General features: G+C 40.9%; 1 protein-coding gene across 4 annotated transcripts in view; it reads left to right on the top strand.

Moving 5' to 3' along the window:
* LOC120803487 (neuron navigator 1-like) overlaps positions 1-15750 on the top strand; it is a 90790-nt gene that overhangs the window by 30269 nt on the left and 44771 nt on the right. For all 4 annotated transcript variants that reach the window (XM_040151979.1, XM_040151978.1, XM_040151981.1 and 1 more), the window contains 2 exons: positions 2544-2646; positions 4263-4589. In XM_040151979.1, coding sequence (XP_040007913.1) covers positions 2544-2646; positions 4263-4589 — 430 coding nt within the window. The remainder of the gene's footprint in view (positions 1-2543; positions 2647-4262; positions 4590-15750) is intronic.

The raw sequence follows: 15750 nt of genomic DNA, 5'->3' as shown, positions 1-15750 counted from the left end.
TGTGTGTGTGTGTGTGTGTGCGTGTGTGTGTGTGTGTGTGTGTGTGTGTGTGTGTGTGTGAGAGAGAGAGAGAGGAGACCCACCATGCATATACATGTGCGTATATGAAAAGGGTTTTTAGTCTGCAGCTGTTGTTGAGATTGACACCTCTGGCAGCTCATGATTTGCCATCACTCACTATGTTGACTGGTCACTCCCCCTCTTACCTCCTCACTAGCCAGCTGGTGTGTTTGTGTGTGTGTGTGTGTGTGTGTGCGTGTGTGTGTGTGTGTGTGTGTGTGTGTGTGTTTGTTTGTTGGGGGGGTGTCATATGTTCTTGGAGTTTTTTCAGCAAAGGCTCAGTATTTTTAGTTTTTCAAAATGGGAATTTTATTTTAAATATTTAACAAGATTTAAGCCTTTAATGATGCCAGCAGCTCTGTGACGCTGTATATAGACACAGCTAAATGCTAATGCCAGCATTCTAACATACTCACAATAACAATGTTCACCTGCTGATGCAAAGCAGGTATAATGTTTACCGTGTTCACCATCTCAGTTTAGCATGCTAACCTTGCCTACAGCTGAGGCTGGTGGGAATGTCATTAGTTTTGCAGTTATTTGGTCGTAAACCAAAGCATTAAACACGGTCAGATTTTGAACAAATGATTGGGGGGAGGAAAAGTTTCAGGATCACCGAAGTTGTGATAATTCATCCTGACGGGGACATGACTATCTGAACAAATTTTCATAGTAATCCATCATTTCATTCAAAACTACAAATGTCAGCCTCATGATGATGCTAGAGGAAAAGTCAGGTGATCTCCAAAGTCAATCGGATTTATCATCAGGGCACCATGAATGTCTGTACCAAATTTCATAGTAATCCATCCAGTAGCTGTTGAGATACTAAAGTCGAGGCCGACTGAGTGACTGATTAACCAACAGTGTTATCCTGCTAGCTCGCCAAAAAAAATTAAAAGGCGGAATTGAAAAGTCAGTAACACAAGATTCTAGGTGAAAATCAGACAAAAATACCAATAATAATCTTAATTCATTTATATTTTAATTTTACCCTGTCCCTCAATTATAGTAAATCTTTCCCCTTGCTCATTTGGGAGTCATCTGCCATAGTTCTAAAGGTCTATTGAACTGAACCTCAAGTGTGAATATACTCTCCCATATCTTACCACCATAACTCTTTTATCATCATCCCCCCATCACACATAAATACACACAAGAGAGTAGACGAGGGATCAGGGGTAAAGGTCATGTCATGCAGTTCAGGTGTCCTGTTTAGCTTCACTGTCTAAATGTGGTAGTTTATTTGTGTGTGTATATTTTTCCTCCTCCTGCCTGGATATGACCTTACAGCCTAGGATTCTGTAATAATAGCAGCAAAAGTGGGAGCAATTTGACATATTTTGAAATTAGAACTGCAAATTGAAAGCCAATTTAATGTTAGGACATTACTGAACAGGAATACTGGGTGTGTAGTCTATGGTATATCACTACGTGGCTTAAATGTTTTGGCGTTGTAGTGGCTCAAGTGTTTCAAAACGATTTAGAAAATCTTATTGTCTTTGATTGTTTCCAGTCATCCAATCCCCTGGGGGAGCAGTCTGAAGACACACACACACACACACACACACACACACACACACACACACACACACACACACACACACACACACACACACACACACACACACACACACACACACACACACACAGACAAACAGACACAGACACACGCACACACACACATGAAACAGCAGTGTGGCTGAATGGCCCAGCATGAATCTATGTGGCCCAATCTGAGCAGATTGTAGCATATTAGGAAGGGGTGAGACAAATGCCAATGTGTCCCCTGTTGGGTTTAAGTGACCTAGTATTTAGGTTTATTCTGCCATGGAGCGGTCGAGGGGCAAAGGGGCAGAGTGCAATGAGCGGGCAACTGAGCATTGTAACTGAGGGTGGTTAGAAAGGAGGGATCCAGACAGCCGGAGAAGTAATGTGACCTGTATGGTCTTTAATTAACTTTGCTCCACTGCCATTGGGGAAAAAACAACTGTGCTCACACTGCCACTGTTACCTCCGCCATATCTTTTCTTTGTGAGTTTCATCATTTTGTTCCTCTGTTGTAGATTTATGTTGTAGATGTAGATTTATGTCTTTGTATTGATGGTTAGATATAATCTCAGATTTTGGCTACTGGGTACAGGGACTTAACATTTTATGATTAACATAATATTGTATGATTATCCGTCTACATGGTCAGTTTTGAGCATATAGGAAACACCCATGATCGTCATTACGTTATTAATTGTATTATTAATTGTATTAATTCACATTACTTATAACTCTTTCTAGATTTGTATGTATATATAGTATATATATTCAAATGTTTTTTCAATGTTTTGCTATCCTCTAATTATGTAACATGGAACACGTCATTTCTAAAAATATCCCTTTTGTGTCTGTGTGTGTGTGTGTGTGTGTGTGTGTGTGTGTGTGTGTGTGTGTGTGTGTGTGTTTGTGTGCGCGTGTGTGCACCCCTGCAGACCCAGAGTCCCAGAGGAAGAGAACCGTGCAAAATGTTCTGGACCTTCGACAAAACCTGGAGGAAACCATGACCAGCCTGAGAGGGGTGCAGCTTAGCCACAGGTCAGCCACACATACAACCATACACGCACATATACATACATGCACAAACAAGACGGCATAACTAGAAAGAAAAGAAAAAGCAAACAAAAGATATAAACCAGGAAAAGTTAGTTAAAAAAACAGCAGATGAGATGGGCAGATTCTTATTGACACTGTTAGCAGGGTGTTGGGGTGAGGTGGTTAACTGCTTGTTTGTCTATCTCAGATCAATATCAGTATTCCCGACGGACCAGTAGCCGTTCGTCAGTCATTTTCTGCCTGCTCTGCTCTCCCTCTGCATTGGTTAATACGGAACTGAAGCAGGATTAGCTCAAAGCTGACTTCAAAGCCGACCCTGCCAATGCACACTCACGACTCACATTCATACACACAACAAGACATGCAATAATGCTCTGATTAATTGTATGTGAGCGTGGGTGTGTGTGTCCTCTCCCTCCCTCCGCTTCCTGTCTGTCATTGACTTATTTTGGTTGTGTCCAGCACATCTTGAGGTTTTGTCCTTGAGAGCTTCCCCTCTGTCTGCCTGTCTGTGCATCTCCGGCCATGTATCCTCTCTCTGTCCCTCAGTGGGAGCTCCCTACATGAAGAGCAAATCAGCAGATGGTTCCCTGCTGAAATCCATTTCCTTTGCCATTCATACTTTTATCATACTGTAATAACCTCGAATGACTCCCCGCACTCCCAGAGGACATACTCTGGTCTGAGGCCTACAGCCTGACCGCGGAAGCTTCTTGTGCAAACAAGATGTCATATTTCCTGTGAAAAACGACTGTTTAGAGTGATAAATTTGCATTAATTAAACAAATGGACTCATGAGCAAGCAAATTGTTTTGTCTACACATATTTTCCCTGATATGCTGTGAATGCGCAACAAGCAGAAACCCTGTGAAAATCCATTCTAACAAGATGGGTAGCATCCTCTCTCTCATCTACACTCCACTTCCCTCCTGCCTGTTTTTTGTTAGCTGTTAAGCATTTCATTTGAAAATGTCTCTATTGACAGTTTTTGTGAAGATGATTCTGTATCCTGCAGACACGGATTAATGTTAATGTGGCAGGCAAATGCACATACTGTTACACAGTTTGAGAGCCAGCAACTTTAAATATGCTAATTCTCATCATTCTCAGCCCAGGCATTAAGCAGTGATGTACTGTGCTGCTTTAGCACAGGGAATGCACGTGATGTTAGCGATGCTGGTATTTGTACACAAAATGACAAAGCACAGAACATAAATGCATGTTTGCCTACAGGAATAATAACATGAAAAAAACACATACATATTAATTATGCATGTGTACAAATACACAAAGACACACTGCACACACATACACAGGCACCTGGATACCAACTAATCCCAGATCCCTTTTAAAATCACTAAAAGCATTTTCAGTGGGGGCCTTCTGAGAGAGGAGGACAGATGATTGGATGGAGGAAGCAGATCTTATTTTTTCTGAGAAAAAAAAAGAGGAAATTAAAGACAGAAATTCACTTCCTGTCTGTTAAGATTGTCCCTGTCCTTTTAAGCTCTATAGAGAAGCTAATTGCTGTGAATATATTGTATTTTAACCACCTAGGAATCCTAAAACCTGTCTTCTTTTTCATTCTATTTCAATAGCTGTGTGGAGGGGACCACTTGCTACGACAGCGACGAAGCTGCTGCCTTCTCCGTTTCTAGTCTTTCAAATCGCTCCTCTCCATTGTCATGGCGCCAGGGTCAAGCCAGCCCCCGTCTACAGGCTGGTGAAGCTCCGTCCACGGGTAACACCCAGTCAGAAGTTCCCCTCCGGATCAGCCACACCTCTCGTATCCACCTCATCGAATCCCTGGACGACTCGGATCCGTCCTTGCTGAAGGGAGATTACCTCAGCGACAGCGACCTCGGCGGGAAGAGCCCCATCGAGGATGATGAAGACGATGATGATATTGATGATCTGGGGAATGGGTAAGTTGTGTTCTTTTTTATTTGAAAATGATGTGTTTTCACCCCTGCTTCATTAACATTAGAAGCAATAAGAACAGTTCGTGACCACATGACGCTGCACTCTACAATTATCAGGACACTTGTGTTTCATAAATGATCTTAGCATTGCTTGTAAGGTGAATCCTGCAACCTGCCAACTGTTACAACCCCGCAGCTGCAGTCAGGCCTGCAGTCAGTGATTTACCAGCACAACTAAGCCTTGATCAGCCCCTCTGTAATGCATCACAAGCCCCCCTCGTAGTGTCTGCGTTGACAGTGGCAGCTGTAGCCCCCCAGATGCAGCTGGCTCGGCCATAATCAGAAAACAGCCCTCTGGCAGAGTCCGGGAATGATGTCACCATCATCAAGCCCCCTCACAGAGATCATCCTGTCATATTCAGCTGTGAACCTGTCGGCTCTGCCAGCAGGCTTCCATGTGGTGGACCCCTCGCAGCGTTGGCTCACCAGAGCCCCCTGGCAGAGCTAGAATGCAGATGTCTTTGGAAAACTGGTAACTCATTCTGTCTAGCCAAGGTGGAATCAGTCAGAGCTGTCAAGGTCAGAATGGGTTGTGTTTTAAAGTAGCCATGGATTCCTTGGATCAAAAGATTTAATGTTGAGATCGCATCAGAATACAAAACAAGAGCCGTTACAGCTTTAGAAATGTTCATTGGCACGTTTGCTGTGTTGTGTAGTGGTTGTTGCCCTGGTTGAATATGTCTTTGAAACTTTTCTCCCTCCTATGGTTGGTACATCTGCTAAGGTATCGTTTCTCACATCACACATACACACCTTTTTGTTCATTTCACACATGACAGCTGGCTGTCTCCAGCTGTCTGTGGCAGCAAAGACTGACTAGTTTAAGAAGTGGGTCATTGTCTGTAACCTTCATGTGTTATCTACTTTATAATGGGCTACAGTGGAAGAATCTCAATCAATTTAATGTTAATGGGAATGTGTTTTGGTATATGTCTGGGTCTTACTGATGACAATAACATGAAAACCCAAAAAGATTGTGAATTGTGCCTTTGTGAACCGAAGTTGTTTTTCTTGAATGAGAGGGACAGGTCATAAAAAAGATCATGCTGTGAGCTGTTGTTAGTGTTCAAATTGTTATTTACTCAGGGCATTCTGTCGCAGCAAGACAACATGTTACCTTCTGACTACCTTCAGAAAGAATTACTTGAATTACTCCTCTATTTGTGTATTGTCATCAATACACAAATAGAGGAGATTTAAGAAGTTTAGAGGGTCCCAGTTGCATTCCATAGACTTTCTTCGTTAGTTTTGGAAAACTTGCAGCTCTTGTCCCAATATGAGAAGGTGTGACACACAATTTTAAATCAGTTGCACTCACAGCATCAGGTTTCTCTGACCAACTCTAAGCACAGCGAAGACAAATACATTATCTCATTGTAAACTATAATTCTAGCAGATTGTGTGTGTGTCTGTAAGCTGCAGAGCTTGTCCAATCAAATTTAAAAAAAAACAACAAAAAAAACCCCTCTGCTAGCCACAGCTTGACATCTCCAAGGTAACCGGAAAAATGCACCCCCAGTCGCCAGGAAATCAATTGCTACACAGTTTCGGTCCCTGTAGCTTTACTGTGTGTCTTGTCATGGCCTCCAATTACTGGTTATACAGGTTTATATTGTTTTTTGTGCGAGGAGGCAAAACAAAAGGCAACATATTTTGGCAGGTTTAAGAAAAAAGATTGAGAAAGAGAGATGATGGACAAAATAGTCTCACAAGCTTGTAATTAGACAAAGAAGAAGGAAAATTCAGCCATTTTTATCTGTTCCTTCTCCTTAACATCAAATTGTGACTGAATTGTTGAATCGTTATGTCTTTATAATCCGTAAAGCTGCACAAGGTGCAGGCTTGTACCAGGGGTGGAATAACGTAAACGTGTACAATCTAATTTGATCCAAAACAATTTGTTGTCATTTATCAGTTATAGTATACTACTACCTCATTTTTATTTTATTTTTCAGATAAAATCAATTAATTGTTTGGTCCATAAAATGACAAAAAAATGATAAAACAAGTTCCCAGGGACCAAAGTGACACCTCCAAGTTGTTCGTTTTATCTTATCAACACTCAAAAATCCAAAGATATTCACTTTGCAATGATAGAAAACAGAAAAAAACAGCAATTCCTCACATTAGAGAAGCTGGCACCGGCAAAACGTAGGCATTTAGTGTGATGAACCTTAGACTATTGATCTATTATCAAAATGTTTGTTTATTAAATTTCTTTTGCTCGGCTAATCTCTTAAACGACTTTTCCTTTTAGTATTTGAATAATTTATCTGGATGTTTTGAGCCTGTAGGATGCAGTGCTGTGTCTGCTGCAGTGTCAGACTAATATGCCTTTACCACTAGAGGCCAGGCTGGTGCTGCGGTTTTCCCCTTTTCTTGCTGCTCTCTAAACCCTGTAAACTTGAAGTAGCCCCATGCTGGATTAATCTCCTTTATTTCATAATTTATTACACATCCTCATCCATTATACATAGAGACACTACCCCTGTCACACAGAGGTCACACTACCCTACCATATCTTATCCTAGCATATATAATACATCGGATTTCCCCACATACATAATGCATCACAAATGCACACATGTTCTTTGTTTGGGTTATGTAGCCCTCATCTCTTCGTTCCATTACACATAAAGGAAACAACAATATTAACAATTAATACAAACTTGGTCATAAACATAAATGGATGAGCAAGATTTGTGTCATCATGGGCCTCACTGTGACTCACTTGAGTTATATTGTATAGACATGAATCACATTCACAAAACAGTAAGTTTACAGTGACTGTACCATGACCTGTCTGACACACAGAACCTATACACACACACACACACACACACACATGTGTCAGTTATCCATTTCCTGTGCCTCTATAGCCTGGGCCTCTTCTTGTCTGAAGAGTTCCACTTACATCTGGACCCCCCCCCCCCATTTTTAAGTCTGTGTTAATTCATTGTTTTTATTTAATGGCCCGTTTATTGTACAATTCAATCTCACCTCTTTCATCAATCTGTTTCCAGCAGCAAGCAAATGTTTTCAGCAAACAGTCTCTTATAATGCTACCTGCCCAGCACCAAACGACAGGCAAACAAAGTTACCAAAACAGAGGTCTAAAAAAACGAGCACCTAGCAAGCTAAAGACCCAGATGTTTTTCTCTGGAGCTGGTGGAGGCCAAACCAACATACTACGCAGACATATAGGTCTGCTGTTGCATGATAAGATTGCTTCAAGGCTGCGATATGTATAAAGCTGGAATTATGCGTCTGTGGAGATAAACTTGAATGCCTTTATGCATAGTGTGAACCTGCACATCAAGCAAGCTGAGTTTTTGATCCTGTTGAAAGGTTTTTCTCCAGTTTTTCAGTCAAAGTTTGGGCATATACTTCAGCATAGTACTGCCACAAAATGACCTTCTAGCAGTGCAGCAATGTCCTGTCCATTTACATTGATGAACACAAATTCTTTCGTGGTTGTTTCGGCATAATTCCAGCTTTAGTAGGCAATTGTCAAAATCATAGACAAAACAGCTTTATTAGACGATAATATGTCAGGGCTGTCTGTATGTTCACTTGATTTGGACTTCTTCTACCATTTAGTGTCCAAAAAATGATGACTGACGCTATGAATAATATTCAACAGCACAGCAAACAATCTTTATTCCTTAGCAACCTCCATTTGTAACCATTAGGAATTGCAACAGCATCACCTCATGTATATCACAGCTTCCGCATTCCTCCCATTCCCAGAAGGTTCGATGTCTGTGACTGACACAAACAGTATACTCACATTTTCATAACAGAGACGAGCAGGCAGTCCACTGTCTAGAAAACAGCTAATACCACAAAGCACAGTAGGGTAAATGCTATGCATTGTCATCATAGTTTTCCTCTTGAGATCGACACGTATTAGTCTTTGTAGCACTGTTGAGTGTATGAAAATTCATAGGGAGGAAAAATATTGTGCTCAGTAAGGGAGTGTAATAGCTCTGTGTGTGTATAATTACATGACAAACCTGAAGGAATCATAAAGTCAGTGTCTAAGCCTCATCTGGGCTTGAGAGAAAGTATTGATTGTCATTGTTGTTGCTGGAGTAGTGATAATGGGCTCAACACGAACATATGCACGTGTCGACAACTCGTCGAGCACATGGCTTGTTTTCTGCCCTGCTGGGTGCAAACGCTTTTGTTTCAGGGTGGAAGTGCGACCTCCCATTAGTAAACGCACAGTCTCCATGGTTACACTGTGAGCCAAGCTGCTTCACTGCACTAAACGCCTGAATTATGAAAACATTTTTTTGGAACAGGGAACACACACACACACACTCTCACTCACTCACACACACACACACACACACACACACACACACACACACACACACACACACACACACACTCACTCACTCACTCACACACACACACACACACACACACACACACACACACACACACACACACACACACACACACACACAAACGCACACACATACTCTAGGCTCCCTGAAGTTTTCAGCGTCTGCTAGTTTTAGTGCCTTCTAGAAAAGCAGAAGTGAGGTGGTTGCTCTTAGTGTCAGTCCAGTACAGTGCGGGGAACTGAAAGAGGAACTTTTTAATAGAGAAGTAACGTGTGTGTTACACAAATGTTGCCTAGAATAATCTTTGATGTGATTAGTAGCTTTGCTTCATGTCTGCCACAGAATATTTGGCCTTATTCAAACACTGGAGCTCATTATCTGGCCTTTATCTGATGGCTATCTGACTGCATCAGTGGTAAAGCACCTCTAATTAGGTGCAATTCAGTAGACCTTTTCATTGCCCCTAAACCTTATCTCAAGTATGACAGGGCTTTGAACAAGTTTTCACTGAAGATTGTGTGTGTGTGTGTGTGTGTGTGTATGGTTTGGGTGTAGACAGCAGGGTTTTTTTCTCTAGGTCAAGCTCAATCCTGCTATACTCTGACCCCATCTACTGGCAAAAAACTAGAACCACACACACACTCACACATACACAAACACACACGCTAAGAGCCTAATGCAGCCTGACACATCTGATTAATGAATTCCTCCTCCCACATCTGGATCTGATTACATTACAGGTGATGGGTCTGCTCACTCACTCACTCACTTACTCTCTCACTCTCTCTTTCTCTCTGTGTCTCTCTCTCACACACACACACACACACACACACACACACACACACACACACACACACACACACACACACACACGTCCTCCTGGTGTGATCCTCAGTGGACACACCCAGGGCTTTCCTCTTGCTAAGAGCCCGATCTTTACACTGTGACTCATACTGCGGTCCTGTTACCGACCCCCTCCCAAAAAAGTCAGCAAGGCAGTTTTTCCCTATCTAGATGCACTCACAACATGGGCTGTGATCAAAATGTGCCTTTTATGACAAATGGCTGGTGAAATGTAGAGAAAACTACACAAATTATGCCATTTTTAGTGAGATCCAAGTGACAAAGACACACATACATTACATATCATCTCTGACATACAGCTGATTAAATGCTTTAATGGGCATTTACACTTGTTGTGTGCCATTTAAACCATGTTAACATATCAAAGGAGATGAAGAGTTGAGAAATTTTTGTAGTAGTTTACTCTAATTTCAGGATTTGGGGATGATGGTAACAGAGAGAAATTGTAGATGAGTGTTAATTTCTTTTCCCACTGCAGCTCAAAATATGGAACCATCTGATCTAAATATCTAATCACAACTCAGTAGTTTGATTGTGTACTTTTTCTCTAGAATTTTTTATCAAAAGCTCTTTAAGTAACTTACTTTTCTGCTAAGTCATTTTTTTAACCCTCATAGTAATGTTGAAATCAGAAATATCATGGGTTACGGATTAAACCTTTTTAAGACCATACCACTGATTTTGCACATTTACCACTAGGTGTTTAGCAAACAGTGCTGGAGTATTTTGCATTTTTGAATCTTATTTTCCAAGCAGCCATCAGTTCCATACCATTTCCATATGGTACAATTTGTCATATGCTTTAAAGTTGTTTAATGTATCACAATGGACATCAAGTCTGCAGTTCTTTTTTGTCAAAGTCATTGTGCTGGGCTAACAGTGCAGACTTTTCACATAAATCTGGACTTACACTGCTTAATATGTAATAACAATGGAACTTTTAAAACATATTCATACAGGCTTGATGTTTAATGTGTTGGATTAGACAGCTCAAGCAAGTTTCAAGGGTCTGGCTGTTGATTTTTATACCATATGGAAAAGTAAGGAAACAAGTAGCTGCCTGAAATATAAGAAAACACATATTCAAAGTGGTCAGCTATAATCAAAAAAACAATGTGATTTGTAGTCAAGGAGCTAAAAGGAGCAAAATAACCCTTTCAGTAACAGAATAACAACTGTGTTTTTTTTTTTTACACCTCCCAGAGTCTCACATTAGCTTCAAATATAGATGTATTGCAACAACCAGAACTATTTGAAAATGAAGACTTCTTTGATGTGAATAGTTGCATCTAAGATTTATGATGGATTAATAATACAGTATACAACAAAACTGAGTACACCCTTGGTCAGTATCACTAAAATGTTAAGTCATTACAAATCCTGTCCATTCAATACATTTTTATTTGTTTTCTACCAAAACTCAAGAAAAATTAAGCCAGTTAATTCGGAAAATAGAAGTGTTTGACTAATAAAACTATAATAGGGTACCTATTAAAGAACCAACTGCAACAAAAGTCAGTTTACCCTTCGTTAGTGAGAGTCCATTATTGTAGCTTTTTTAATATTTTGTAGGTGTGCCTTTATTTTTGATGACAGATTCAATCCTCCTGGTCATGGTTGATAGCAGTCTTGCACAAATCTGTGGAGACATGTTCTGCCGTTCTTCACAGATGATTCTTTCTGGTGGGTTTTGTTGCTTTACCTTCCTCTTTAGCTGCCAATGTGTTCTGTTGGATTCAAGTCGGGGGACACACTTGGTCAGGTCATAGTTTTCCCTTTTTTCCTGCTTTATATACTCTTGTGTGATTTTTGCAATGTGTTTGGGATCGTTTTCATTTTGGAAAATTCCTCTGCTGTCTTGAGACTGCGAGTCGTCTTTTCATCCAGTATTTGGATATATAAACTTACATTCATTGAGCCATTTATAAATTTCCTCTCCCATACACCTTCTGCGCTCATGCAGCCCCGTATCAACCAACTCTCACCTCTGTGTTTCACGGTCAGCACTGTGCAGTCACTGTGCTGTCCTGGTCAGGTCCATGCTAGATGTTCTGGATCCCATCTTGCCCAAACAAATTTATTTTGGTTTCATCTGACCAGAGAATGTGCTGCCAATATTTATGAGACTTCTTTTCATGTTCTTTGGCAAAGTTTAAGCTTTCATTTTTTTTTCGTTTCTGTCACTGAAACACCAGTTTCCACAGATAATCCTTATGCCAAAGCAAAAGCACTTCCCCGTCTCTTTTTCAATGCAGAGCTGTGTAAGTAGTGAATTGCGCGTGGCATCATTTTTTCGTGGGCGGCCACTGCTCCTTCTGGTACTGGTAGTATGTCTATTCCTGTACCTCCTGACCACTGCTTCAAATGTGCTTCTGCCTATGTTCAGTAGCCTACTGATGGTTTTGTACACTCTCGTCATTATGAAGTCTCACGATCTGGTTTCCTACTTTTACAGGCAGTTCCTCACCTTGTGGAGTCATGTTGCTTTAGACACAACACAGGCCAAAATTGTGGAAACTCTGTACGTGTAGAATTTAGGTTTGCCCAGAAAAAAAGTGTTACAAAATGCATTTTATCAGAATTCTGAAGTTTTCAAATATTATAACTTATTGCAGAGCAGTATAATCCAATATCAATGACATCTGTGATGTTTTTGGTGAAATTTACAGGAGCTATGGGCTTACAGCTCAGCCTCATATCCAATAAATATAAATGGTGAAAATTGATGAATTGCAACAGCAAACATACAGTAACTTTATCTCAGGATTTACTAAATTCAAACCATGTCACTCACCTTTCTAACTTCATGGGGTCAAGAGTCAACTCCTAGAATGTGAATTATTGACAAAAGCATCATATCCAATAAATACTAGAAGCAACTATTCAGTGAACTCTTCACAGCCTCTTCATCCATTAACTAAATGGGACACAACCAAACAATGATGCTCACATGCTGGATCACCAGAATAACATGCAAGGAAGGGTTACAAACAGTCATGACCACTCATTTTGTTTACAAGGACCAGGGCTAGTGATATGTTGATCGACAGTGAGATAGACTATTCCGCTGATGTGCAAGCCTCACTTAAACAGTTTGACAACAGCAGTCCACTAGGACTGATAGTGGTTAATGTGTTAATCCATTACTGTACAAAAAGGCTCTATTTGCCCACTGAAATCTTTCACTAAAGAGATTTGTTTCTGCATGCACATGTATTGGTTTACCTGTAGTTTTTACATTTTCCGCTCTAAGATTCCTCCCTTAATCACCATGTCTTTCTCTTTGTCTGAATACCACTGTGAGTCAGAGACGGTGGGATTCGCATTAAAAGTTGATGAGAGGCAGATTGAGGCGGGGTTCAGGGGGGCAATGGGGTACGTGTTGTTCTTGTCATCCACTACCTGCTCTTCTCTGGGCCTCTCTGGTTCAGTGCAATGCTCCTTTGGCTTTGTCTGCTCAGTGCGGCGTGTAATCAATTACTTTTCCTGTCATTAAGGAGGGAACTTGACTGAGGGGAGGAGTGCGCTCTTTCTTTGTTCAAGCACGTGTGGGCAAAACACTAGAGGGAACACCCATGGAGAACACACTCACACACACACAGACACACACACAAACACACACACACACACACACACACACACACACACACACACACACACACACACACACACACACACACACACACACACAAACACACACACACACACACACACACAGACACACACACACACACACACACACACACACACACACACACACACACACACAGCATTTCTTCACTATTCAGAGCCTTTCACTACAATCACATGAGTATTTAGGAATATGAGTCATATGGATATTACTGTGACATTCTGTATTGCACTCTGCAAGCAGTTTGAGAAACTTTATTTTGAGTTAATAAAGAATGAAAACCACACTTAACGTTATAGGATAATAACATTTAGTTCATATCTGGGGGCAGAATTTTTATTTGAATATATTGTTTATCTGCTTGGCTATTTTTCTCGAGGATGATGTAACCGGCTCCAGCTGTGACAGCAGGATGTCGCTGACAAACAATAATGACATTAATCTGTTTGTCCGCTAAAGTGGCACAGATACACACCCACCCACACATGCACTCATATACACATATACAGGCATACACGCACAAACACACAAACACATTAAAAGATTTAACAGAGAGTAGCATATGGGGCTACAGAGGGATTTGCAGTCCTAGAAACCCCCTGACACCTCCTATTTCAGAGAGAACAATGTCCTTATGTACCTTTTTTATAGTCTTGTGTTTGCTGAGGCTGTTTGAGCCACATGGTTTCATTATTAACCTTCTTAATGTACTACATTAGTTTACTGTAGGACCAAACAAACATGGGAAACTGTGAATGAGTGAGGCTTTCTCGTAACTGCTCATCCGTAGTGACTTTCACTGTTGCTGCAGTCAGTTGTTGCAGGAATGCTTGACTTCTACTCCTGCTGGTCTCCATGGATGTGTTTAGTTTGACTATGGGCCATTTCATTATTGTGAAACATACTGATGTTGAGCAACAAACACATGTTCTGGATAGGAGCCTGGGAAATACACTTTCATCCCATGGAAAGATTTTCCCACATTCTGACTTGGAAGTAAAGAAAAGTTTTGAGAAAGCTGCTTCCTTTCTGTCTTTTCCTTGAACTTCTACAGCATCTGTCTCCTATTCCCAATATGACTATACTCTCTCTCTCGAAGGCCATGTCATTCAGCTTCCTCTCTCCCACCCACCACCCAACCAACAGCCAAAACCACTGTCACAGCTACTGTTGCCCAGACGCCTCCCATGCTGAGGCCTAGTAAATCCCTATGGAGACGCTACAGCATAATCCCCGCTAATCTTTGGCTTCCTCTTATGGCAGGTTGGAAAAGAATAAGAGAACTCAGGGTCTTGGTCAGCAGTCTGCAAGGACAAGGGGTGGGGGATAGGGGGTTCATGATGACCATGGTGTGTGCGCATGTGCAGGACCCCCACGTAGTTCAGAGGGATATGTTACCATGTCAACAATACGAGCGTGCGAGGGAAATAAACAGAGTGAGGGAGTGTGTGTGTGTGTGAGCAGAGCTTCTTAACATACAGAGGTCAATATGTCACGACTTTTGCCTGATGACCAGTTTCACCCCATTTCCTTTAAGGAAAGAGATGGATCCTTTTCTTCCTGAAGATGTTTTTAATTTGCGTTCTTTTCTTTTCTTATGATATAATCACACTTGCCCTACAGAAGAGATGAAAAGGGGGGAAATGAAGTGAAAACAAAAACTGATGCAAAAGCAACAAGCATAGATATAAACCATATAGACTGATATCATTCAGTCAACAAACCTTTGCCTCTGAGACTTAAGAGGAAGGCTATAGATTGAATTTGTTAATTCTGCAATGGGGACTAAAACAAAGAAATGTGGACATACAACTAATTAATGTAAACCATCCATTAAAATATAATATGTTACGGGTAAATTCACCAAAATTAAAAACAGAAAATCTCACTTACCTCGAGTCGTATCTAGCCAGACAAATAATTTTGGTTTTATTTGTCCAGGCTTTGAGATATCTACCTCTGACATTTTCCCCTCTATCCCAATTCAGTGGAGGCAAAAGGAATTTGGATCGCTCTGCTCAAGGCACTGAAAAGTTACCGTTAAATAATTCAGCAGCAACATATCTTTCTAGAATCAGTTTCCCAGTTGCTCTGAATACTCCGCATACTTCACTGTGAAGAACTTTCATAGGAACTACTTCCTACAGGAGAAAAAAAATCCCAATGAAGTGAAGCTCTGATATCTTAAACCCTACTAGCTTTAGCTCTTTATACAAATCTTAGCACGATGTAACAGTAAAACTTAAGTAATCAA

The sequence above is a fragment of the Xiphias gladius genome, chromosome 18 (genome assembly GCF_016859285.1).
Source record: "Xiphias gladius isolate SHS-SW01 ecotype Sanya breed wild chromosome 18, ASM1685928v1, whole genome shotgun sequence".
In the NCBI taxonomy this organism is placed as follows: Eukaryota; Metazoa; Chordata; class Actinopteri; order Istiophoriformes; family Xiphiidae; genus Xiphias; species Xiphias gladius.
This window is presented reverse-complemented; position numbering and strand designations above follow the sequence as displayed.